This window comes from Mobula hypostoma, chromosome 5 (genome assembly GCF_963921235.1).
Source record: "Mobula hypostoma chromosome 5, sMobHyp1.1, whole genome shotgun sequence".
Taxonomy (NCBI): domain Eukaryota; kingdom Metazoa; phylum Chordata; class Chondrichthyes; order Myliobatiformes; family Myliobatidae; genus Mobula; species Mobula hypostoma.
In genome coordinates this window covers 165,934,118-165,959,276 of record NC_086101.1, presented here as the reverse complement: position 1 = coordinate 165,959,276, position 25,159 = coordinate 165,934,118, and the positions used below count along the sequence as shown (strand labels likewise).

General features: G+C 41.5%; 1 protein-coding gene across 4 annotated transcripts in view; it reads left to right on the top strand.

The window, feature by feature from the left end:
* Positions 1-23,596, top strand: part of mtx3 (metaxin 3) — a 43,652-nt gene extending 20,056 nt beyond the window's left edge. For 2 of the 4 annotated variants that reach the window (XM_063049336.1, XM_063049335.1), the window contains exons 6-10: positions 5,326-5,402; positions 9,188-9,345; positions 13,313-13,399; positions 14,403-14,482; positions 15,511-23,596. In XM_063049336.1, coding sequence (XP_062905406.1) covers positions 5,326-5,402; positions 9,188-9,345; positions 13,313-13,399; positions 14,403-14,482; positions 15,511-15,612 — 504 coding nt within the window. In that variant the 3' untranslated portion in view covers positions 15,613-23,596. The remainder of the gene's footprint in view (positions 1-5,325; positions 5,403-9,187; positions 9,346-13,312; positions 13,400-14,402; positions 14,483-15,510) is intronic. The other 2 variants (XR_010018092.1, XM_063049337.1) reach the window with 2 other exon arrangements.
* Positions 23,597-25,159: the final 1,563 nt, after the last annotated feature.

Genomic DNA, 25,159 nt, shown 5'->3' with positions numbered 1-25,159 from the left:
GAAATAGGAGCAGGAGTCGTCCATCTGGCCCGTTGAACCTGCTCTGCCATTCGATAAGATCATGGCTGATCTGGCCATGGACTCATCTACACCTACCTGCCTTTTCCCCATAAACCCTTAATTCCCCTACTATGCAAAAATCAATCCAACCTTGTCTTAAATATACAACATTTGTATTTACTGAGGTAGCCTCCACTGCTTCATTGGGCAGAAAATTCCACAGATTCACCACTCTCTGGGGAAAAGCAGTTTCTCCTCATCTCCATTCTAAATCTACTCCCCTGAATCTTGAGGCTACATCCCCTAGTTCTAGTCTCACCTACCAATGGAAACAACTTTCCTGCCACTATTTTAGCTACGCCTTTCATAATTTTGTATGGTTCTATAAGATCTCTTCTCATTCTTCTGAATTCCAGGGAGTACAGTCCGAGGCGCCTCAGTCTCTCCTCATCTCTGTAATCAAACTGGTGAACCTCCTCTGCACTGCCTCCAAAGCCAGTATGTCCTTCCTCAAGTGAGGAGACCAGAACTGCACACTGTACTCCAGGTGTGGCCGCACCAGTACCCTGTACAGTTGCAGCATAACCTCCCTGCTCTTAAGTGCAATCCTTCTAGCAATGAAGGCCAACATTCCATTTGCAGCCTTCATAGCTTGCGTGCAACCATTCGTGATTCAAAAGGTTATAAGTAGAGTGCTCAGAGGAGAGAATGAACATTTGATTCTGGGAATGAAAGGTTAATATATGAGGAGCATTTGATGGTTCTGGGATTATACTCACTGAAGTTTAGAAGAATGATTTTGGGGGGGGGGTGTTGGAATCTCATTGAAATCTACTGAATATTGAAAGGACTAGAAAGAGTGGACTTGCTGAAGATGTTTCCATTAGTGGGAGGATCTGGGACCAGAGGGCACATTCTCAGAATAGAAGGATGTCCCTTTAGAACAGAGATGAAGAGGAATTTCTTAACCAGAGTGTGGTGAATCTGTGCAATTGGTACCACAGCCAATTCATTGAAAGCAGAGATTGATGGGTTCTCTATTAGTCAGGGCATCAAACATTAAGGGGAGAAGGCAGGAGAATGGAGTTGAGAGGGAAAGTAAATTGGCCATGATCATTTGGTGGAGGAGACTCAATAGGCCAAATGGCTGAACTCTTTTCCTATGTCTTATGGCCTTCTGAATAAACTGGGTTCATTCTCACTGTAACATTGGGATGACCTTGTAGAGATTTATAAAATTGAGGGGCAGAGATAGTCCTGAGTATTTTCTTTTCTGTCTCGAAGGCAGGGGAGTCTACAATTAGAGAACACAATTTCAAAGTGAGAGAAGAACTTACGGAAGATCGAAGGGGTGTATGGCGACACAGTGGATTGTGACACATCGGGACTACATTTTGGCCCAATTAGCCATGGATGTTTCATGGAAACAGAAAGGTGTGGGGGAAAAAAAACAGAGGCAAACTACCATCTAACTGAGTAGTTAAATAAAACACGGAAAAAAATGGAACACTGCCAGTGCCACTACAGTACTATGGGACTGTGTTAGTTTCTCATAATTATGGATAGAGAAATTCATCCAGTGTACACTACTGTGTTCTTTTGATTGACTGTAAATGAACAAAATCAGCGCAGGCACCTAGTGCAGATTGTGGACTGTCTTCAGACAATGCTTTCAATGAGTGCATCCTCCAAAACTTCATTTTCATTGTAAAAAAATCAAGATGATTGTCGATACTTCAAAGTTCAAAGATTCAAAGGTCCATTTATTATCAAAGTACACAACTCTGAAATTCTTCTTCAGACAGCCACGAAACCAAGAAGATCATCAACCCTCAAATCACCCCCCCCACAAAAAAAAGAACAAAAAGAGAACAGGCACTCTGACCCTCAAATCCCTACTCCCACATACAAAAAGGCGAGAAAGACCAGGTGATAAACACAGAATACAACAAAACTATAAGATGAGAAAAAAATGTCTATAGTTGAAGTCCATATCCCAAAATGCAGAAAATCTGGGCAACATTCTCCAGGCACGGCAACAGGCTCTCCCCTCTCAGGTGGCAATGTGATCCCCAGCGATCAAAAAGCAGGCAGTCGGTATTCACCCTCCACAATTTCCTTGGTGTTTCAAAGTCTCTCATGGCTTTGCTTGGCGAACAATGAAAGCTTTAATCGGTGAAATGGAGTCGAACGTTGGCTTGCGCCCTGCCCACCATGAGCTTCGCGCATGCTGCCTCTGCCTCCCAGAATCCTGTGGGAGACTGCAGAGTGCTGAAGCATCCAAATATAAATCACAGGCTCCAACCATTCCAGAATCATATCCAAGATGAAAAACAAACATATATTAAAAAAAAGAAGTGAAATATGTGGTTTCATGATCTATTCAGAAGATGACTGCCAAAGAAACGTTGTACACAACCTTCTTGACTGGAAGGTTCAAGAATTCTTCATAGTTCCTAACTTATTGAAGTAGTTGTTACGTACCCCGTAACTGGGTTGCCAAACCAGCAGAAATGGAACGCTCGTTGGAGTCTGTGATTACGAGGAACTAATAAAGTTTTATTAAAGAAATAAGTAATACAGTACACTAATCGTAAGGATATAAATGTAACAGGTTTGCAATGATAATACACACATATACACAGAACTAGGGTAATAGGAATCAACCAAGCTCTATCACAGTCTAGAGCTAAAATGATCAGTCTCAAGTGAAGCAGAGTTCAGTTCAGTTTAGTGCAGTTCGAAGTAGTCGCTGTTGTTGTACCGTTAGGGGGAGAGAGAGAGAGAGATGCAGTTGGTTTCAGGCAGACCTTTTGATGTCTTCGCAGTTGATTTCGGGCAGACCTTTTGATGTCTTCTAATCCCGCTATGGTCACCGACTGTGACCCCTCCGTTCCGGATACGATCGTTCTTCTGCGGTGAACCCGGCACCCAGGCAAGGGCGGACACACACCCCAGGTTCCCACCAATCGTACCTTTACACCTTGTGAGCCTCTGATCGGTTCCCGCGAACCGGTCCTCCAAACTCCCACCAACTTGTGGGGGCACACTGCTCTTTACAGGGTCTCATGGCATGTGTCGTGCCTTAGCAAACCTGCTGTTTTTATCCCCCTACTGGGGTATCCCCTGTCCATCAAACTTCAAACAGTTCAGTTCAAAGCAAACAGTTTGTCAATATCTGAATTGTGTTTCTTTCTCGTTAATCCCTCTCTTCTCTCTTATTAGCATTTTGAATGTTTCTCCATTGTCTTCTGTTATCTCTCTCATTAGCATCATTCGTCCGGTAGCTCTGCTTGGCGTCACACATGACATAGTGAAATTGTTTCACTTTCACTTATGGCCGTTTCGGGCATCTCCCACCCTAAATACTTGAAACCACAGTGAATATAATTCTTAGTTGTTTTACTGCTTATTTCTTGCCAACTATCAGTGACAAAAATCACTGCCTATGGAACACAAGTGCACATAACGACACGTTTTTTAAAAAAACTGCTGTTTGTGTCATGTAGTACCTAATGGCCATACAGGTGCACTCGACTGATGCTGGTTTGAAACTGTCGAAATAACAGTTTCCTGTGTTCAATTAAACTCTGTCGTGTCCCGAAGTCCCCAAATAAACGAAGGAAATCCTGGCTCTTTTCCCAATTTGGTTGTATTCTTTGAGAGTTGTCCCAGCTAAGTGGATGGCCCGATTAACCAATGCCCCAATTAACCAGAATCGTGTGTGTGTATGAGTGACATGGGTTCACTGTCCATACAGAAATTTGATATCAGAGGGGGAAAAAGGCTGTTCCTCTAACATTGAGCTTGTGTCTTCAGGCTCGTGTGCCACCTTCTTACTGGTAACAAGGAGAAGGGGGCATGTCCTGTGTAGTGGGGGTCCGTGATGATGGGTGCTGCCTTTTTGAGGCATCGCCTTTTGAAGATGTCCTCGATGCTGGAGAGGCTGGTGCTCATGATGGAGCTGGCTCGGTTGCAGTTTTCTGCTGTTTTTCTGATCCTTTGCGGTGGCCTCTCCATACCCGACGGCGATGCAACCAGTTAGAATGCTTTCCACAGTACACCTGTAGAAATTTACCAGCGTCTTTGGTGACATACCAAATTTCCTCAAATTCCTAATTAAATACAGCCATTGTTTTGCATTTGGACAGATGAAGGAGCCTGATGCAGGAGATAGGGGTCTTGGCATGGATGAGGTGGGCTAAGAAAGCCTTTTCTATATATTGTATCATTCTAACTCAATTTAAAACAAATATAAAATTAGAAAAGATAAAACTTAGTTGTACTTTATTAGATTAAGGCCAACAATCCCAGTTAAGAATAAATAAAGCTGTGCCACAACTGCTGACACAGTACACCTGAGTTCTGCTGCACCTCTCCTCACCTGTTCTTGGAAACTCTCCACAGGTTGACAGCAGTTGTGGGGAAGAGTACTGGTTAATCTTTAATGTCTGAGGCCTTTCAGCGCTGGGCTAGAGGAAAAAGGATGTCTTCAGTAGGAAAAGTAAGAGGAATATCTTGGAGGGAGACTAAGAAAAACTGAGCCAAGAGGAAGGACAGGAATTGCCAATTCTGAGCCAGAAGTTTTGAGCTGCATGAAATTGGTGAATTCTCTATTGAATCCAGAAAGCTTCAGCATGCCCAGGTGGAGGATGTGGTGTTATTATGAGCCTCATTATAACACAGACAGAAATCAGAGTGGTAGTGGAATGGTGAATTAACGTGGCAGGCATGGACCATGCAGACTGAACACAGATGCTCTGCAATCTGCATTTTGTTTCTCCACTATAGCCAATACGGTGCGGTAGACTAGAAGGAGTACAAGTGAATTGCAGCTTCACTGTTTGTGTCTCTGGATGTTGGGAAGGGAAGGGATGAAAGATGTTGCATTTCCCATGGCTGCATGGGGGAAGCTTCTTTTCCTAATCACTGGCTTTTCAATGTGTAAACAAATATCTAGATCTTTCAGCTTGAATTCTATTCTTTGCCAATGCCAATTAAGTGATGGTTAGTGGGTTAATGGGAGGGAGAATGAATTCTTGATTAACATCCATTGACTAATTCCTTCCATAAATGCACGGATAAAGGCAAAATTGGGACTGAGTGATCATGATTTCTCTTGCAGTGGAACAGCCTGCCATAACTTCCTACATATATGCAACTGAACATAAAGAAGTGGCAAATGTAACTTATTCTTATAATCAAGAATGTCCCATTAAACCGCAAAGTATTCCATACTGTTTAATGTTATTAAAGTATGTTTAAGAATTGCAATTTGATTTAGTGTATATTTTGATTATTCCTCCTTTTCCACATTTTCTATAGATATACAGAGATGCAAAAGAATGCCTGAACCTTCTATCCTATAGATTGGGAACATCTAATTTCTTCTTTGGAATAACGTGAGTAATAATAGGGGAAAGCAGCTCTATCAAATTTTAAATGAATTGTACAGTCATTGGAGAAGGACAAATTATGTAATTCATATCACATTAATTACAGTCAAGATGGCCCCAAGCTGTGATGTCCGTCGAGGTCATGGCTCAGACGTGGTTGGGTTTTACATTTGAAGGCAGTGCGGGCAGTTAGGGTTTAGGAACAGGGATGTTGGCGGTTAGAGGTAACGGACAGTAAATGAAGAGTCGAGGCAGGAGCCAGAGTCCAGGTCAGAGCATTCCGGTAGAAGGCCAGTGATAAAATAATCTCCAAGAGTAAGAGAAGCCTCACTTGTACCTTAACTACTTTGTCCAAAGCTTTAATTAAAATGGTATTTATAACTTGGGAATACCAACCCACAGTCGCAGACTTGCACAGGCTTCATTGGAAGTATAGCTGTTATGTCTTCAAAACATTAAACTAGTTCAAAGGAAGACACGGGAGTCCAAAATGTAGGTCTAACTTAGAGTTTACTTTAAGCGAGGCACCACATATCACCTGGTAACTTGATGACGTATGCATTTCGCGTAGACATAAACCTATAAAAATCATTTAAACAACAAGAATGCTTACTCAAACAAGATTACTCAAATACCACTGAAAAGTAAGTTCACAACACTTCTCCCTGCTTAACTATAAGCTCCAACTCAATCTCAACTATATACATGGCATATTATATAATGCAACTACTATATACAGATGTCCACAGCATAGTAAATTTTAAATTGTCCCATTCAGGTTTAAAGATTTAATCCCTGTGGAGGCTTTCTTACTGTTGTGAAATAACACCTTTCCTGGCGAGGAAGGTCACTTTGCTTGGCAGGTGAGATTTGTGGCTGTGAAACAATCTCAGGTTCTGGGGCCTCCTCCATGATGGTTGTAGGAGTTGACTCTGAAACTGCAGGAAGGGATTCTGACAGCTCTGGATACCATTTTTCTCCATTTCTCTCTCTGGATCTATTTCAATCCCTTTCTTCTGCTTTCTCACATTCCTTCTCTTTCACACCTTTCTTGTTCACGTTCTTTCTCTCCATCCCTTCTCTCCTCTTTCTTCTAGTTTGTGCATCTTGATCTTGTGAAGATGTATTTAGCTCACTGGAGTATTCTCTTAATAATCCTCCTGTTGCTCCCTTTACAATCCGATCTCTTCTTTTGATTTCCTCATCCACAACATCCCCTGTTTTTGTATCTCCATTGACTCCTAGCTTTTTGTCTCCTAATTGAAGTTCATGCAAGAACCATAATGCATGGCAGAGTAGATTCTGGATGTTTATACTCACACAAGTTGAAAGCTTGCCGCTTTCTTGAAGCTCCTTGAACTCTCTTCCAGGTTAAAACATAGCCACATTTCATAAGAAACTGCATTTTTAACATATCAGAAGCTTTCTCAGGTATGTTGCCTACCAAATCTGTTGTAGTCGGACCACTGCTTTCGTCACTTTCACATTTCCTCTGAGTAGCACGGTCCTTCCTTGGTCCAATATGCTTTCCAACCAGCATCACAGAGGTTGGCACCAGCACCTGTTTGACTTCTGTTGGGCAATGGTTCATAGTTTACAGCATAAAGACAGTTGTGGCAGTACCTTTTTTGAATTTGCTTCCAGATGACTTTATTGTAGGGAATGTGGCATACAATACGTGGATGGATCTCCCATCAGTCGTAGTTGTCTCAGCCAATCATGCCCCAGCAATGCTGGTCCATCTTTTTCTACCACATGCAAGATCAATGTGGCTTATTGGTTGCTTTATTTTACTGTTACGAATGTCATTCCCACAGAGGTAATCTTTTCTCCAGTGTAAGTTCTTAGTTGGCTCTCTGCAGGCTTCAGTTTAGTGTCTTTGAAAGGCTATTCAAACTCATTTTGTGGAATGACTGATGCAGCTGAAATTGTGTCTAATTCCACTTTAATTAATTTGCTGTTCACTTGTGGCATAAGCCATATTGCTTATCTATTGTTAATTTTCGCACTATAAATCTACACAGTCCTGTGTCACTCTGATCATTATCAGATTTTTCATCAACAGTGTGCAGATTAGTGCTCTCTTTGAAGCTGCAACTTGAACTTTTAGTTTCATCTCTTCCCTGAGCAGTGCATTGTCTGCCCGACATGCTCTTTGTATATGTTTTACTTTGTTGCATTTTCTGCAAGTTTTGAATTTAAATCTGCATTGGGCTGGTGTATGTGAGCCCCTCAACGGTGACACAGTTTGTTCAGCATGGTCAGTTTCTGTTTAGACTTTGCAATTTTGTTCACAATCACTTTCATTCCTGACTGTAACTCGATTACATCTCTGTTTGGAGTTTCCATTCAAACTGCAATTTCAACTGCTCTTTTAAATGCAAGTCATGCTTCAGTAAAGAGCAGTTTTTTCTTTGAATGCTTTCTTGCAAGATTCCACAGACTAAATGACCTCTCAGTGCATCATTAAACCCATTACTAAACTGACAATGCTCAAACAATCTGTACGCTGAAATAGACTCCGCGTATGAAACCTAAAGAGTTCTATAATCAACAATGGCTTCAGTTCTAAGGGCTCCTACATCACTTTTACAATATATGCAATATATTACAATATATCTGCTGGTTTGGTAGGAGCAGTCAACTTTGAAGCAAACTTTATGCCCTTAAACCAAATGCACTTAGCACAATTGGTACTTGTTTCTCGTTGGTTATTTCATTTGCTTCAAAATACTACTCAGTTTGCTCAGTATATAAAATTAATTATCTGTTATGTAATCAAACGTGTCAATCTTTCCAATGTAACCAGCCACTTGTGCATTTTATATGATTATCACCTAGTACTCACTCTTTATGAATCTGCAAATCCTTCCTTTCTCTTTATGAACCCATGACTTCTTCTTTTCTGACTTTTTTAAAAAGAAAAATTCAATTGTGTCTTCCCTTCTGAAGAAAGTGTACTGTGCTGCTTTTTGTAACTTGACGGTCTCTTTTTAGTTTTATTGTCTTGCTGCATTTCAGGTCACTAGCCACCTTGGGCTCATTTTAAAAATACATCGTCGCCAATGTTGTTTTGTAATTTCAAAGCATTAAACTAATTCAGAGGAAGACAGAGTCCGAAATGCAGCTCTAACTTTGTTTACCTTAAGAATTCATATAACTTGTAATGAATTATCAAACAGAGTGTTTACTCAAATAATATATTTACAATATTACTCAAGTACTATTGAAATATTAAATGCACAACAATACCAATTTTCAGATCTGTCATGATCTCACTCCACCCTAACTCTGTATCTCCTCCAGTCCTATAAACCTTGTCTACATAGTTCCATTTCATCACTGCTGATGTTAATAATTCTCGTTCAAGTGACTATATTGCCATCCATCAGAGACAAAATTGCTTTGCCTTTCTTTTCCAAAAAAACTCCTTGGGTCATCATCATTCACACTTGATTTATTATTGCTGGAGGAAAAGTAGTATTGAGATGGTTATGTTTTTTGTTGAGATCAGGATAATTTTTGTACCTTGAAGTCACTGATTTTGCATGTAATAGGAATACGGATGGTTTTCACTACTTTTCAGAGAATTGTTAGAGTGCTTGAGTTGATCATTTGCCCCCTCAAGTTTAGGCTGGCTTTATAGTGTTCAAGTCAATCCAATCCTCATTGGAGAATAATTTTCTTACAAGTTTAAAATATTAACCCAAAACAGACTAAAGTATTGATAGCAAACTTTAACAGTAGCAACTATAATCTTGTTTTATTTATTTTCCTTGGTTCCTCTTCAGGCCAACGAGTTTTGACGCCTTTGCATTTGGGTTTCTTGCTCCTCTATATAAAGCAGACCTGCCTAACGCTCATCTCCAGAAGCACTTGCATCAGCTCCATAACCTTTGCCACTTCTGTGACAACATCTTAACTCAGTACTTCGTACAAAGCTCCTCGGGTAAGTCGCAGAGCACCGTGGGTGGAAAACAGTGCGTATTTTACCCAGTTTATTCATCTATTTCAGAGAAAACACAGTGACATATTTCAGATTATTTACTGTTCATTGTATGCGTCAGGAATGGCATGACAGTAAGTTAATGGGAGGGGAAGAAGGGGATTTGGGAAACCATTGGATTTATCATGATGTACAGTACCTGTGAATTGATTGGATGCTCATTCAGGGACAAGACATAGCTGCCGACTTCGAGCAATTGAATTAGAATGATGTAACAGTCGCGCTAAGAGTGTGGCTAATGGAGTGGCCCTGGGGTTTCCTGCACTGTCATCCATTAGCTACACAGCTGATATATTGTTTTCATTCCAGGCCTCCTGGCCACTGGTAATACTCCCAACCTAATCTAAGAATAAATGTGTTGACCCAAAGGCCAGTAATAATATCCCACTGCCTTTTATTGCACTACTCTGAACATAGACGAGTAAAAGTGCAGAAGTGCTCTGGTTCAGAAGAAGTTTATCCTACGTAAACACAAGGAGTTCTGCAGATGCTGGAAATTCAAGCAACACACATCAAAGTTGCTGGTGAACGCAGCAGGCCAGGCAGCATCTCTAGGAAGAGGTACAGTCGACGTTTCGGGCTCAGACCCTTCGTCAGGACTAACTGAAGGAATAGTAAGAGATTTGAAAGTGGGAGGGGAAGATCCAAAATGGTAGGAGAAGACAGGAGGGGGAGGGATGGAGCCAAGAGCTGGACAGGTGATTGGCAAAGGGGATATGAGAGGATCATAGGACAGGAGGCCCAGGGGGAAGAAAAAGGGGGGGGGGGAACCAGAGGATGGGCAAGGGGTATAGTCAGAGGGACAGAGGGAGAAAAAGGAGAGAGAAGGAAATAATGTGTGTATATAAATAACGGATGGGGTATGAGGGGGAGGTGGGGCATTAGCAGAAGTTAGAGAAGTCAGTGTTCATGCCATCACGTTGGAGGCTACCCAGATGGAATATAAGGTGTTGTTCCTCCAACCTGAGTGTGGCTTCATCTTTATAGTACAGGAGGCCATGGATGGACATATCAGAATGGGAATGGGATGTGGAATTAAAATGTGTGGCCACTGGAAGATCCTGCTTTCTCTGGCAGACAGAGCGTAGGTATTCAGCAAAACGATCTCCCAGTCTGCGTCGGGTCTCGCCAATATATAGAAGGCCACATCGGGAGCACTGGACGCAGTATATCAGCCCAGCCGACTCACAGGTGAAGTATCGCCTCACCTGGAAGGACTGTCTGGGGCCCTGAATGGTGGTACGGGAGGAAGTGTAAGGGCATGTGTAGCACTTGTTCCGCTTACAAGGATAAGTGCCAGGAGGGAGATCAGTGGGGAGGGATGGGGGAGACAAATGGACTAGGGAGTCGCGTAGGGAGTGATCCCTGCGGAAAGCAGAGAGGTGGGGGAGGGAAAGATGTGCTTAGTGGTGGGATCCCGTTGGGGGTGGCGGAAGTTACGGAGAATAATATGTTGGACCCGGAGGCTGGTGGGGTGGTAGGTGAGGACCAGGGGAACCCTATTCCTGGTGGGGTGACGGGAGGATGGAGAGAGAGCAGATGTGCGTGAAATGGGGGAGATGCGTTTGAGAACAGAGTTGATAGTGGAGGAAGGGAAGCCCCTTTCTTTAAAAAAGGAGGACATCTCCCTCGTCCTGGAATGAAAAGCTTCATCCTGAGAGCAGATGCGGCGGAGATGGAGGAATTGCGAGAAGGAGATGGCGTTTTTGCAAGAGACAGGGTGAGGAGAGGAATAGTCCAGATAGCTGTGAGAGTCAGTAGGCTTATGGTAGACATCAGTAGATAAGCTGTCTCCAGAGACAGAGACAGAAAGATCTAGAAAGGGGAGGGAGGTGTCGGAAATAGACCAGGTAAACTTGAGGGCAGGGTGAAAGTTGGAGGCAAAGTTAATAAAGTCAACGAGCTCAGCATGCGTGCAGGAAGCAGCGCCAATGCAGTCGTCGATGTAGCGAAGGAAAAGTGGGGGACAGATACCAGAATAGGTACGGAACGTAGATTGTTCCACAAAGTCAACAAAAAGACAGGCATAGCCAGTAAAAGTTTATTCTACTTTTTTTGGGTGGTTTGATCGATCCTACCTCTTCCTCTGCCCCAAATTGTTATGAGAACGGGAGAATGGGCTACTCTTGTAGATGAATATAAATGGTGTTTACGGAGCTTTGGATGTTCCTCAGGCCGTCTTTCTGTCTTGCTAATGGAGTGTGAAGAGGCATTTTATACATGGACCCTCTTGTCTTTTTAAAATCTATCTTTGGTTCTGCCACCTTTTACGTCACATTTGAATGTAGCTTTATTAAATTTTTGGTTTGCTGTTGCATACCCTACGCTGTATCCACACACTCTGTCTGTTAAGTCCCAGGGGCTTCAGTTTTCTGATACAAATACTTCATCAAATATATTTTGAAAGCAATTATAGATTGAAGAAACAGCATCATCTGGGACAAATCAGCATAAACATTTCAAATGGAGATGAAAGGGTGTACAGGAGTGAGATATACCAACTAGTGGAATGGTGCCACAGCAACAACCTGGCACTCAGTGTCAGTAAGACGAAAGAGCTGATTGTGGACTTCAGGAAGGGTAAGACAAAGGAACACATACCAATCCTCATAGAGGGATCAGGAATGGAGAGAGTGAGCAGTTTCAAGTTCCTGGGTGTCAAGATCCCTAGGGACCTACCCTGGTCCCAACATATCGATGAAGGCAAGACAGTGACTATACTTCATTAGGAGTTTGAAGAGATTTGATATGTCAACAGAAACGCTCAAAAACTTCTACTGCTGTACCATGGAGAGCATTCTGACAGGCTGGATTACTGTTGGTATGGGGGTGGGCTGGGGCTACTGCACAGGACCAAAAGAAGCTGCAGAAGGTAATAAATTTAGTCAGCTCCATTTTGGGTACTAGCCTACAAAGTACCCAGGACATTTTAAAGGAGTGGTGTCTCAGATAGTAGTAGTAGGCAGCCATCGATCACGGGATCATGGGTTTGCACCTCTGGTGGACTGTGTCCTCTCCAGGGTGCAGGCCTGAGCGGGAAGGTTTGAAGAACGGGCTGTTGACCATGTAGCAGGTTCCCCCTCTCCACGTCACTGGTGTAGTCCAAGGGAAGGGCAAGAACCAATACAGTTTGGCACCAGTGTCGTCACAGAGGTTGCCAGAGTGAAGTCGTAAACAATATCAAGCTGCCTTGGAGATCCTGGCTCCAGATTTCTTACTCGGGGTTTACTCTTGAAGCCTTTCCCATGGGTGGGTATAGTCGCAAGGCAGCGGAAGTTTAAAATCAGAGTTTTCCTTCTAGCCGGACTGTCGTCCAAACCTGACGAGCCCCACCTGCCCGAAGCAACTGGTTTTGAGGCATCAATGGTCCATCTTTGCCCCTTCTCGTCAGTAGAAACAGTTCTGCCGGGCCTAGTAGCTAAGCCACACATGAAGACCAAGAGTTGGACTGGGTTGTCAGAGGCTGTTAGAGTCGCAAGCCATCTGGAGTACTTTATAAAGCTCCCACTGCCACCATGGCTACGACAACCTTAGGAGCCCTTAATAAGGCAGAGTCCATAATTAAGGACTCCCAGCACCCAGGGCGTGCCCATTCCTCATTCCTACCATCAGGTAGGAGGTACAGAAGCCTGAAGGCACACACTCAGCGATTCAGGAACAGCTTCTTCCCCTCTGCAGTCCGACTTCTAAATAGACATTGAACCTGTGGACACTACCTCACCTGTTCAATATATATTATTTATGTTTTTGCACGATTTTTAATCTATTCAATATACCTATACTGTAATTGATTTACTTTTACTTTTTTCTTCTATATTATGTATTGCATCGAACTGCTGCTGTTAAGTTGACATTTCACAACACATGCTGGTGATAATAAGCCTGATTCTGAAACATTTATTCTTTCCAGCATTATATTGCGGTCTCAACATCTACAATTGGTCTGAGGTTACTCTGACAGCACGTTCCAAGCATGTAACCTTTAAGGCAGAGATAGGTAAGGGGAGTAAATCCAAGAGAATGAATTTGCAAATTCCCTTCCTGAATTGTAACTCAGAGAGAGAACTTGAAGGGATGATTGAAGCATTCCTTGAATGTCATTGTGCCTGAATTCCAGAAGTTCTTGACCAAAGACACTAGAACAAGACCAACCTGAGGTCCACAAACCCCTTAATGGTTTTGCTCCACAGCATAATAAATGTTGGGAACACTTGTACTAGAAAGTGCTTTTACCACAAGGACTGCAGATGTTCCAGGTGTGATGGTTCATGGTTAGTTAGAGCTGACTGATAAATGTTAGCCTCACCAGAGATATCCACATCCTGTAAGATGCATTTTCAAATAAATCTGCATCTCTTTAGCAGCCCTTTTCATTGTCAGTGGGAGAAAGGAAACTCAAATGGGGTTAATTGAACATTACCTTTTAAGCCTGTGCTTACTTTAAATTTTAATCCATATTTTCTTCAACCTGCAGCTAATTTTTGAATTATTGTACCCAAAGGTATTCATCTTATTGACGTAAAAATCTGTTTTGCAGCAGATTTTACACACTTTCAGTCATCTGGTTTCACTTTCACGTCAAAGATGCTTTGGAATGCACTGCTTCATTTGTTAAGGCCATTGTAATATTTACTCTGTGCCCCTTTCAAGACCAGAATTATGCAAAGCAGTCAGATTAGAATTACTGAGGAGCTTGAAATCTTGTAACTCTTTACTTGTCCCTTTGCAGGTCATTATTGCACAAGACCAGAAAATCAGTTGAAAACATAACATCTTAACTTAATTTTGTACCTGAATACTTACAAAATACACAGATTTTGCAGAAATGGATATGTATAGGAGGAGTTTATTGTATGATAATATAGTCTGCAGGTGACTCTGAGGAGGCTTCCTTCCAGAGCATGTAGCAGGTCTTGTGAAAATAGTCTTTTTGACTTGATCTTGCTGAAATGTTTTTCTCACGGCTATTGTTGGTTCTTTTTTCTTCTTTTTCTGTTTAGTGACCCCAGAAGAGATGGTGGATGAAAACCTGCAGAAGCTGACCCAGCTTGTAAACAAGGAATGCAACCTGATTGAGAAGGTTAATTAATCCTTTTGGTCACTTTCTATTGAACTGATCTATTTTATGAAACCGTGAAGCTTGTCCCTATTAACCCTGTACGTTCGATGAGCGTGTCGACGGGACCAGACAGGATAGCTGTTTGGCAGGAACTAGATGGGCCGCGAGGCCTGGTTCTCAGCTTTACTGCTCTATGATCTAGCGTTACTACCTGACCACGGCAAAAATATGTTGTAATTGCACTCTAGTGCTGAGCTGTGTCATAAAACAAGGGAGATTACAGCCCTGTGGTGCTGTCAGAAGCAGGATAGCCAGAATAACCTTGTATTTGAGCTAGGGATAGGAATCTTTAGTCAAAGACTCTAAATCATGATGACTCTTGCCTGATGATGTGTAGATGCTAGATAGGGGAAGAATCTGTTTGCATTGGCGGCTTGTCGGCGGACTATTCTGTTAACTAAAGCTAGCTGAAGTTGCTTGTTGTAAGGCCCTAGAAAACTGGAAGGCGAACGACAAGCATTGTCATCGCCATGGAAAGATGGAAAAAGAAACTTCAGAGTATTTCAAAGTTGATCCTTTTGTCAGGCTTTCTCTGTTTCTAGTACCACTAATTCTGCTTTTACCAACATTACTAACTTGTACCTTGTGCTTTCTGAAGCTAAAGTTGAACGCAGAAAATACTGCCAGTTATGTTAGTAAATTTTCAGATCCTAGCCTTCAGGTTTTCAATATAGATTTGTATTACAAACGTAAATCAACTCTGGCAAAAAGAACTCTATTCATACTAGTTCACATTCTACATCTGGTCGTATTAATCTACTTTGTAATCTAACATTACTGTTGCATCAAGACAATTGCTTTAAATAGTTACATTAACCTAATCCCACTTGTCCCAAAAGTATTGACATATTGTGTGAATGACTTTTTTAAAAGCAAAATCTGTAGAAGCAGAAGAAATCCGTAATGTTAACTTGCATATAATTTTATATAAATATGTTTAAATTCTTTAAAAAAATGAAAATATCTGTCGGATTTTTTTTTTCTTTTAGATGGACGACAATCTTCGCAGCAGTCCCCAGCATAAATCCCAAGGAGCAGCCCCCTTAAAACTGACAGCTATGACTAGTGAAGTCAACTCATCACAGCACTGATGCCTTGACCATTCTCGTTGCCTAAGAATATTTGTAGCAGGTCTGGGAGTAGCAGGTCTTTAGTATGCCGACAGATTGGTAGGGAAATGGAGGTGGAAGGAAAAAAAGTGCCAATTTTGAGAAGATCTGCACTGAACCTGTGTGCAAGGTGAAGATATCCGGAGTTTTACATAAAACATTGGAGCCTGATGTATCTGTTAATTCTAATTCAGCAGCTGGAACAAAAGAAACAATATCCTTTCCGGCATAGTATTTCAGGCGCAAAGCTGATTTTTGTTTATTTTAAGTTAATATGTTTTAAATGACAATAGTCTTCTATGGGTTTCTAGATTCAATTAGTCCTGTTGGCATGCCAGTTTTGATAGCTTTGACCAGGTGGTGGCCAATTCTGGAGGCAAACGTCATCTGGAAAGCAGCAGTGTTTGCTAGAATAAGTCTCTGTTTCAGTTCTGCTGTTTGTCCTAGACAGAAGCTGTCCAGCTCTGGCCTGATAGTCATAAATGAACAACTACTACTTGTAGCTCTCATTATTGGTAGCTTGCTTTGAACAGCAAAAGCATTACCTTAGGTGATATTTCTAAAATGCTGCAGTTACTTGGCCTTAATCAATGCAATGGTAACTCCATAGCTTTGGTGATTACTTCGTACAGACTTATAAATTGTGAATAATGTAGTTTATGATTTTACTAGTTTCCATAAATTGGTTATTAAAATACGGACAATGTTTGAATGTAGTTAAGAACTTCATTGTTCTTTGAAGCAACATAAGCTTTTAGAGAAAAATGTGTCTTGAGCTTTGCTCTGGTGCACTAATGAATGTAATGGTTTCTGACCCATGAATGCGTGGCGAAGCCATCTGACTCATTTCAGAAGTATATCCTATCAAATTTAGTGCAGGTACTGCAGGGAAAAGTTGCTTTTGAAATTGAATGTGTTACCTTAGCGTAATGAATTTTAATCTCAGTTGCAATTGGGATCACTTTTAGAGTGGAACAAGTTTTAAGATTGTTTTTAACTGAGCCAATCGAAATCCAGTTCAAAAGTAGTGAATTGGTTAAAGCATCCTTGTTTAGGATGTTTAAATTGATAAATGGACACACAGAATGTCAACAAAGAGACTGCCGATGTCAAAACTCTGGAATGAAAAGAGGAACGGTACAAGATGCTCAGCAGATTAGTCAGCGGGTGAAGAAAAGAAATGGTAATGTTTTTGGGTCAAAAAACCTTTGTCAGAAAATTCAGTTCATTTTTCTATTGTGACAGACCAGCACATTTGGAAAATGGTCATTATTTTGCCATTAATGACAAATTTTATAAAGTATAAGTTATGCCTTGTTAAAATTATTCTGTTTCCTCTCACATTCCAAAGACGTACTGGGTAGGATAGTTTGTAAATTGCCCCACGATTAGGTTCAGGTTAAATCAGAGTTACCGGAGGTTGCTGGGGTGTGTGGCTTGAAGGGCCAGAAGTGCCTATTCCACACTATATCTCTAAGTAAATGAATAAGTAAAAGTTGAAGCGATTTTTGTTTTCATGAAGAAATAGGGATGAAAAGCCAAAATGTTACATTTATAATAGTGCTCAAACACTAATATTGCTAGGAAGGTATAGTATTTGTGTTTATATTGTTCTATGTTTTAAAAAAATATCTCTATTTAATTTCAGGATTTGGCAGTATGGACATGTGTGTATTTGTGCACTCCCAAGTGCTCTGTGAAGTGTTGCTGATAATCTAAAATGTAGGAAAGCTGGGGAGTTCCTATAGAAAACTGCCCCCGTCATTGATTTCTATAGCACTAAGATTTTTAATTTTGCAAGTTTCTTGTTAATCATTAGGATATTTGCTTAAGGATGTTTGGTAAATTTGACTGATTTTTTTTCATGAGAATGTAGGTGAACACGTTTTTATCAAGAGTCGTTTTTTCTACAATGTCCTGTTTTAAATTCAAGTAACTAGTTACAGTTTTGTTTTGTGTTTTAACTTTTATGTTTTTGGCATAACTTGACCCAGTAAGAATGCAATTTGTTTTCAAGCATCATGAATGTGGTTGTACTCAGTTTATATTATAAATGGTTAACAGAATTGAGATTGTAGATAATTTAATGCTGAGGCTGACTGTACTAATATAGTTAAAAATATAATAACTACTGCTGCATATTGCCCTTTACCTCCATACCTATAATTTGTTTCAAGGTGGCATGAAGTAAGACTGGCAATGCCTACATGTTTGCTGTGAATATTTTCCATTGTGACATTTTTTTCTACTCCTTTTAATGGTTCCTGATGATGTAGAATTTAGCTGCAATTTTAAAAGCTGAAAACCTCCTGTGTAGTTATGGGCACTGGATATGTTTGCTAAGGTTTGAAGTTGTTTATTTAATTAGATTTGGCGGGTTGCTTTCTTAAGTTTCAAATATTCCTCATCCTCGCTACAGTGTAAAATTTGCCATTACTGAGGTAGGGTGGAAGTTGAACTCAACAAAAGGCAAAAACTGAGGAGCCTGCATGCTTTCTAGAGTGACAAGTGTAGCTCTGAGAATTAATCTATATGTCTTGGGATGTAAAGAAATAATCTATATGTTTATATTAATCTATGTAAAGATGCACCATTTTATGTAAATAAGAGTGCCCCTTTAAAAAGCAGCTATGGGTGCATATATCAAGATAGGCACGAAGACAACTAACTAGGAATGAGCAATTAGTGCTCCTCTTGCCATATTCCAAGAATTAATATATAAAAATGGGTTATACTGTGTCTGCAACAGAAACGTAATATGCAGAATTATCTATTTCTTGGTTGTAGTTCAATTCAGACTCATTTATTCAATATACATTTAATCAAAACATTTAGTTTCCAGCAAGCAGTTGGAACAACCTCTGCTAATTGAGTTTAAAATTCGTAAGTCAATACGTGACCCCTTCATGGAGTTTATTGCAAAGATATCACCATTAAAGTTGTATTCAGAGCAGAGTGCGATGATACTCTACATTGTTTAGGTTACTACATGTGCACAAGGAAGAGAGTTTGCATTGCCACCAGTTGATAACATTGCCAATGACATGTTCAGATCCTGATTATTTATTTCCAGCCTGAAGTCCTTGAAGGCTGGCCAGCCTTATCATGGGCTCTTAAACAAATTCCTTGTTTCAGACTATACTTTTGGTCCAGGCTTTTATTATGTTCATTGTTATTGACAATTAGAGGGGCTAGAAATGGCGTTACATCACTATCCAGTGAATAGAGGGGTTCAAAGGTCTAGGTGGATTGGTAGGGTTTGTTGAACCTCCCTGCATCCAATTGAAAAACTAAGAATGCATTGATTCAGAAAGTAAGCAAATGTTTTCATATAAAAATAGTCCAGTAATTGACCATTGACAGAATGTGCTTTAAACAAGTCTGGCATTGATGTGAGCAGCATAATTTCTAACTACGCTTTTAAAACCTTATTTCTACTATAAAGACATCTAATCAGAAAAAAATCTTAGAATTCATTACTTTCCCAAATTTATTTAATAGCAATCTGTCATTAACACCTGATGGATACTTTGAAAGCATCAAAAGGTGGTTTGCAGCTCAAAACGCATGTTGGAACGGTGATGTGCATTGAATTTGCCAGATCTTGCACATTGGAAGTATTTACTTAATTCGTTCCCAGGAAATGGGTTGAGAGAAGGAAACAGAAGTTGCCACCCACTTCAACATTTGTACTTGGCATTGCGGTGGTGGGCTGCCTTCTGGAAAGACTGCTGTATGTGTAATGATTCCTGTTATTTCTTGTAGAGTTTGGTACAATTCAGTAGCACTTTACATTATTTTGGGGCAGAATTAAGAAACAACTGTGTCCTCTGGGCACCTTTTAGGGGAAATGTTAATACACCAGTGGTCTTGTTGGTAGGTTAATCGACCACTGTCTATGAGTGGGCTAATGAACGTGTTGGTGTGTGGCCAAGTGGTTAAGGTGTCAGTCTAGTGATCTGAAGGTTGCTAGTTCGAGCCTCAGCTGAGGCAATGTGGTGTGTCCTTGAGCAAAGCACTTAACCACACATTGCTGTGCGATGACACTAGTGCCAAGCTGTACTGGCCCTTTCCCTTCCCTTGGAGAACATCGGTGGTGTAGAGAGGGGAGACTTGCAGCATTGGCAACTGCCGGTCTTCCATACAACCTTGCCCAGGCCTGCGCCCTGGAAACGCAAATCCATGGTCTCGCGAGACTAATGGATGCCTATAAATGAGTGTGCTAATGAGTAGTAGATTCTAGGGGAATTGATATAAATGTGAGGAGAATATAGTAAGATGTATGAGGATGCGCATGAATTCGGACTGAAGGGTTTGTTTCCAAGCTATACCTTTCTAAAGCAGTCTGCCAGTTTCATGACATTTTGCTAAAATCAAATTTTATTTATTTATTTATGTAAATTATATTTCTAAAATTGCCATGTAGGCACTAATTAGTCCAGACCTCTGGATTGCTAACTGAGTAATAACCACTACTACCTTAATAAGATCTTAATTGTTGTTAAAAGGTGAAAGTTAAATTGGGCTGTGCATGGAGCTTTGGTTTGTCCTTCAAGTGGTGTCAGTTTCAGAGATCTTGTGTGAAATACTTAGAGCCAAAATACATTCAAACCTTTTGAAGTTGGGACTTGCGCACCATGATGCGTGCATTACAAAAGGCAGAGGTTGCAGAATGGAGAAGAATTAACAATTTCAAAAATATAATGAAAAGCTGATATTAAAAATGTTGAAATCAGTTTTAATATTTAGAAACCTATTTAGACTATTAGTCTTCCAGTTGAGTCATTCTAACCTCTGAGTAATGTGTTTTCAATTAAGCCCCACAGAAGCCTGTCTGGATACAGAGAAGGGAATCCCTTTTACATTTGCAGCTAATATATTAGCTGCGATTGTACTTTCGAAGCTAAAAGGCCATTGCTGTAGCCATTACTCATAGCTAGTTAAATAGAAAATGGTACGTGAGGAAATTATAACCCTCTCTCTGGATGCAATAGCATTAATGTGTTGTACCTGAATTGTTGATGGATACAGCCAGGAAAGTAGCCAGTTGGAAACAAGAGAAAATCTGCAGGTGCTGAAAATCCAAGCAACACATACAAAATGCTGGAGGTTTCATTCGGCCCGTGCAGGTTTTTTGAACATGTCATCTAATTCCTCTTATTCTCCAGCAAGCAAAGTGATCTGGTATATGAACAGTTGTGTAACTTTGCTGGAGAAGTGAATTTGTGTTGATTTATATTTAAATAAGGGCTGTGATATTTAAATTTCTCTTGGATTTGCGATAGAGATGTTCCAAATGTTCAGATGTCTCTCTTGATATGTGAAACCGCAATATGCTGAAAATGCAGACTAAGCCAAGTAGCATAACTGGGGTGGAGGCAGGGGGAGAGAGATGGAATTAACATTTCAGATCAATGACATTTCCTCAGACCTGACATATTGTTGGTTTCTCTCTCCATAAATGCTACCTGGCCTGATGAGAATTCCTGATGTTCTCTGCTTTTCGATTTCATATTTTTGACAACTGCTAGTTTTTTTCACTCCAGAAAGGCAATGCCTTGTTTTTCCCCAATTATTAATCTTTCTAATTTTCTTGTCAATAAAGTCCCTTACTATTTCTGTTCATTGGCAGTGGATTCAAGACTGTTTCATGTCATTTCCAGTACACAAGTGTAAAGGAGAAAGAAATAATTGTTACTTCAGATCCAATGCATTATTAAACACACAATGAGATAACATGATAAAAATAAACATTATCTAAATACAGTACATAAGATGGCTTGTATGCATTACTGTATGTCTATAAAGTGATCCTAGGTGGAGGAGTGGTTGTACATCGGTGATGACAGAAAATGATAAAGTAGTGGTGGTTCGGAGTGTGGAAGGGGTGTGTTAGTGGGTAGAGGTGTCGATTAGCCTCACTGCTTCGCAAAGGAAAGTGTTTTTGAGTCTGGTTGTCCTGGCATGGATGCTACTTGACCTCCTCCCTGATGGGAATAGGACAAACAGCCCAAGAGCAAGGTGGGTGATGTCCTTCGTGATGTTGCTGGCCCTTTTCTGGTATCTTGTCTATATGTACGTATAAGGGCCAATAAGGCTGGTCCCGGCCCATGTATTGGGCAGCTTTGACTATGCACAGTAGAGCCTTCCTGTTCACAACAGTTCAGTTTCTGTACTATGCTCTGATGCAGTTTGTTAGGATGCTCTCCACTGTGCGTCTGTAGAATGACGTGAGCAGGGACGTGCATAATCCAGTTCTCTCCAGCCTCCTCTGACTGAAGAGGTGTTGAGCTGTCCTGATTGTGCAGAATGTGTTCTGGGACCAGGAGAGAGCGTGCAGAATGTGCACGCACAGGAGTTAGAAATCGCTTGCAGTAGTTTCCTCTGCTGTGGCGCCGATGTAAAGGGGCTGTGAGTGGAGCTCTGAAGTCGCTAACCATCTCCTTTCTTGTTAACCTCGAGGAAGAGGATATTTGCCTGGCCCCAGGCCTTGAGCTCTTCCACCTCCTCTCTATAGGCCGCCTCATTGTGTTTTGTTTGATGACCATTGTTGTGTCATCGAACTTGACTGTGATTCCTCAGACACTTGGCTGAACGGGCAGAGTGTACGCCAGTGGGCTCAGCACACAGCCCTTGGGGTGGGGGGCACCCATGTTGAGGATGATGGGGAGGGGGGAGCGGTTGTGCGTCCTGACTATCGGACATCTGTTGGTTAGGGAATCCAACAGCAAGACGCTCAGATACTGCTCCTGCAAAGTCGGTGTATGTGATATACATGCAAGCAGAACAAACAATACCGTGTGAAGCACTGGCTCTGACGATCCAGACCGCTCGCTGCATCTCTGAACTGGCAGGCTGTAATCTGCTGCTGATGCCATCACTCTCACTGGATGCGCCTGTGTCATTTGTGGCTTCTTGCCGGTTAGGAGGTTAAAAAGAAATATTAGGAAGGAATTTAGATCCGTAGATTGGTTTGAATACACTGTAACAAAAAAAAAGAATTAAAATTACTGTCGACAATGCTGGTACTGAGATTCTGTGGCAGCCTGTTAATCAGACACACAAATCCTGGAGAAACAGCTGCCAGCCGATATCACCCTGCGTTGAGCATTTGAATGGTGTAGGAGAGGAGCCGTGGGTAACCAGGCAACGCAGATTAAAGCAGTTGGCAAAGGAACAAGAAGACAGCTTTGCATTTAAATGAGTGGCAGGTTTGGTTACTTTAAATTACCTTTGGTATAGGTGGAGAGTAGGAAAATGGGTTGGAGTTGCCGGTTGTGTAGAAGAACATTGGTTACTGTAAAACAAGTGTGGGACAGGGAGTGATGGGATTCCTGGGCTGACGTGGACTCAATGGGCTGAGATGTGAGAAAGCAAGTTATGATGCAGAAAGAGTGTTGAAAGTACCCTCCTTCCCTTTCTCCCATGGTTTAATCTCCTATCTCACATATCTCCTTCTTCAACCCTTACCAGCTTCTCACTTCATCCTCTCCTCTCCCACCTTCCTCCTCACCTATCACCAGCCAGCTTGTGTTCCTCACCCACTGCCTTCTCCCTCCCTTTCAACTCGAAACCCTTCGTCAGAACTGTTTATGGATGCTGGCCGACTGGCTGTCAGCATTTTGTGTATATTCCTCTGGATTTTCAGCATCTGCAGAATCTCCCTGCATTTTGGAGAAACATGAGATTTGCTGGGGTAAGAGGTGAAGGGATACTGATTGCAAAGTCTTCAAAGCACCAGCACAGGCATGAAAAATATTTGCTTCCTGTGTGATCATGCAATGGTTGCATTGGGTTTGTGACAGCTGAGTTTCGAACCTCAAAAGAAAATGCTGAATTTTTAGAGTGCACTTGAGAATGTAAGATGTCTTTGAAGATTGCACATCTTTTACTGTGATGTATTTTTCTATGCCTTTGCAGCTATTGCAGTAAATGTAAGGAAAGTCAACCAAATAAAGATTTTGAAGAAGTGTGTTTGTGTATAATAATATTACATCATAAAGTGACATTGATTATTTTTTTAAAGCAAGCATTCATCAGTAAAATTTCTTTTTAAAATTACACTCCTCCAGAAAATGCACACTAGTCCCAAAACGCCGAGGTAGAAAGATTCCAGGAATGTCGACTTGGCCTAACTCCAAACCACTACTCCTCTCTATGTTGGAGGACAGTGTCTTTGCATGATTTGGGCTATGGGTCTGCTATGCCACTTGCCACTTGAGCAATTAGCAGTGTTGCTGAAGGAACATCTGATGAATGAAGAGGTTGCCTTCATCTCTTCAAAATTGAAATGCTTTTACTGAAAACTATGGGTACAGAGGGCCTCCCTCAAAGTTCCCTAATTAGAATTATTAGCACACTTTTATTGTTAAAGTAAGACATAGAGACAAAATTAAGTAATTTGGCCCATTGAGTCTGCTCCACCATTTGATAATGGCTGATTTATTTTCCAGCTCAACCCCATTCCCCAGTAAGCTTACTAATCAAGAATCTGTGAATCTGCTTTAAAAATGACTTGGTCTCCATGTTTGTTTGTGGCAATAAACCGCACAGATTCACCACTCTCTGGCTGATGATGTTCTTCATCATCTCCATTCTAAAGGGGCCCTCTGGTCCTAGACACTCCCACTATTGGAAATGTCTTCAGCCTGTCCACTCTATCTAGTCTGTTCAATATTTAGTAGGTTTCAATGAAAACCATATATATTCTTCTAAACTCCAGTAAGTACAGGTCCAGAGTTATCAACTGCTCCTCATATATTAAAAACGCAAACAACAGGGATTCTGCAGATGCTGGAAATTCAAGCAACACACATCAAAGTTGCTGGTGAACGCAGCAGGCCAGGCAGCATCTCTAGGAAGAGGTACAGTCGACGTTTCAGGCCGAGACCTTTTGTCAGGACTAACTGAAGGAAGAGTTAGTAAGAGATTTGAAAGTGGGAGGGGGAGAGGAAGATCCAAAATGATAGGAGAAGACAGGAGGGGGAGGGATGGAGCCAAGAGCTGGACAGGTGATAGGCAAAAGGGATATGAGAGGATCATGGGACAGGAGGTCCGGGGAGAAAAACAAGGGGGGGAACCAGAGGATGGGCAAGGGGTATAGTCAGAGGGAGAAAAAGGAGAGTGAGAGAAAGAATGTGTGCATAAAAATGAGTAACAGATGGGGTATGAGGGGGAGGTGGGGCCTTAGCGGAAGTTAGAGAAGTCGACGCTCATGCCATCAGGTTGGAGGCTACCCAGACGGAATATAAGGTGTTGTTCCTCCAACCTGAGTGTGGCTTCATCTTTACAGTAGAGGAGGCCGTGGATAGACATGTCAGAATGGGAATGGGATGTGGAATTAAAATGAGTGGCCACTGGGAGATCCTGCTTTCTCTGGCGGACAGAGCGTAGGTGTTCAGCAAAGCGGTCTCCCAGTCTGCGTCGGGTCTAGCCAATATATAGAAGGCCGCATCGGGAGTTCACCTGTGAGTCGGCTGGGGTGATGTACTGCGTCCAGTGCTCCCGATGTGGCCTTCTATATATTGGC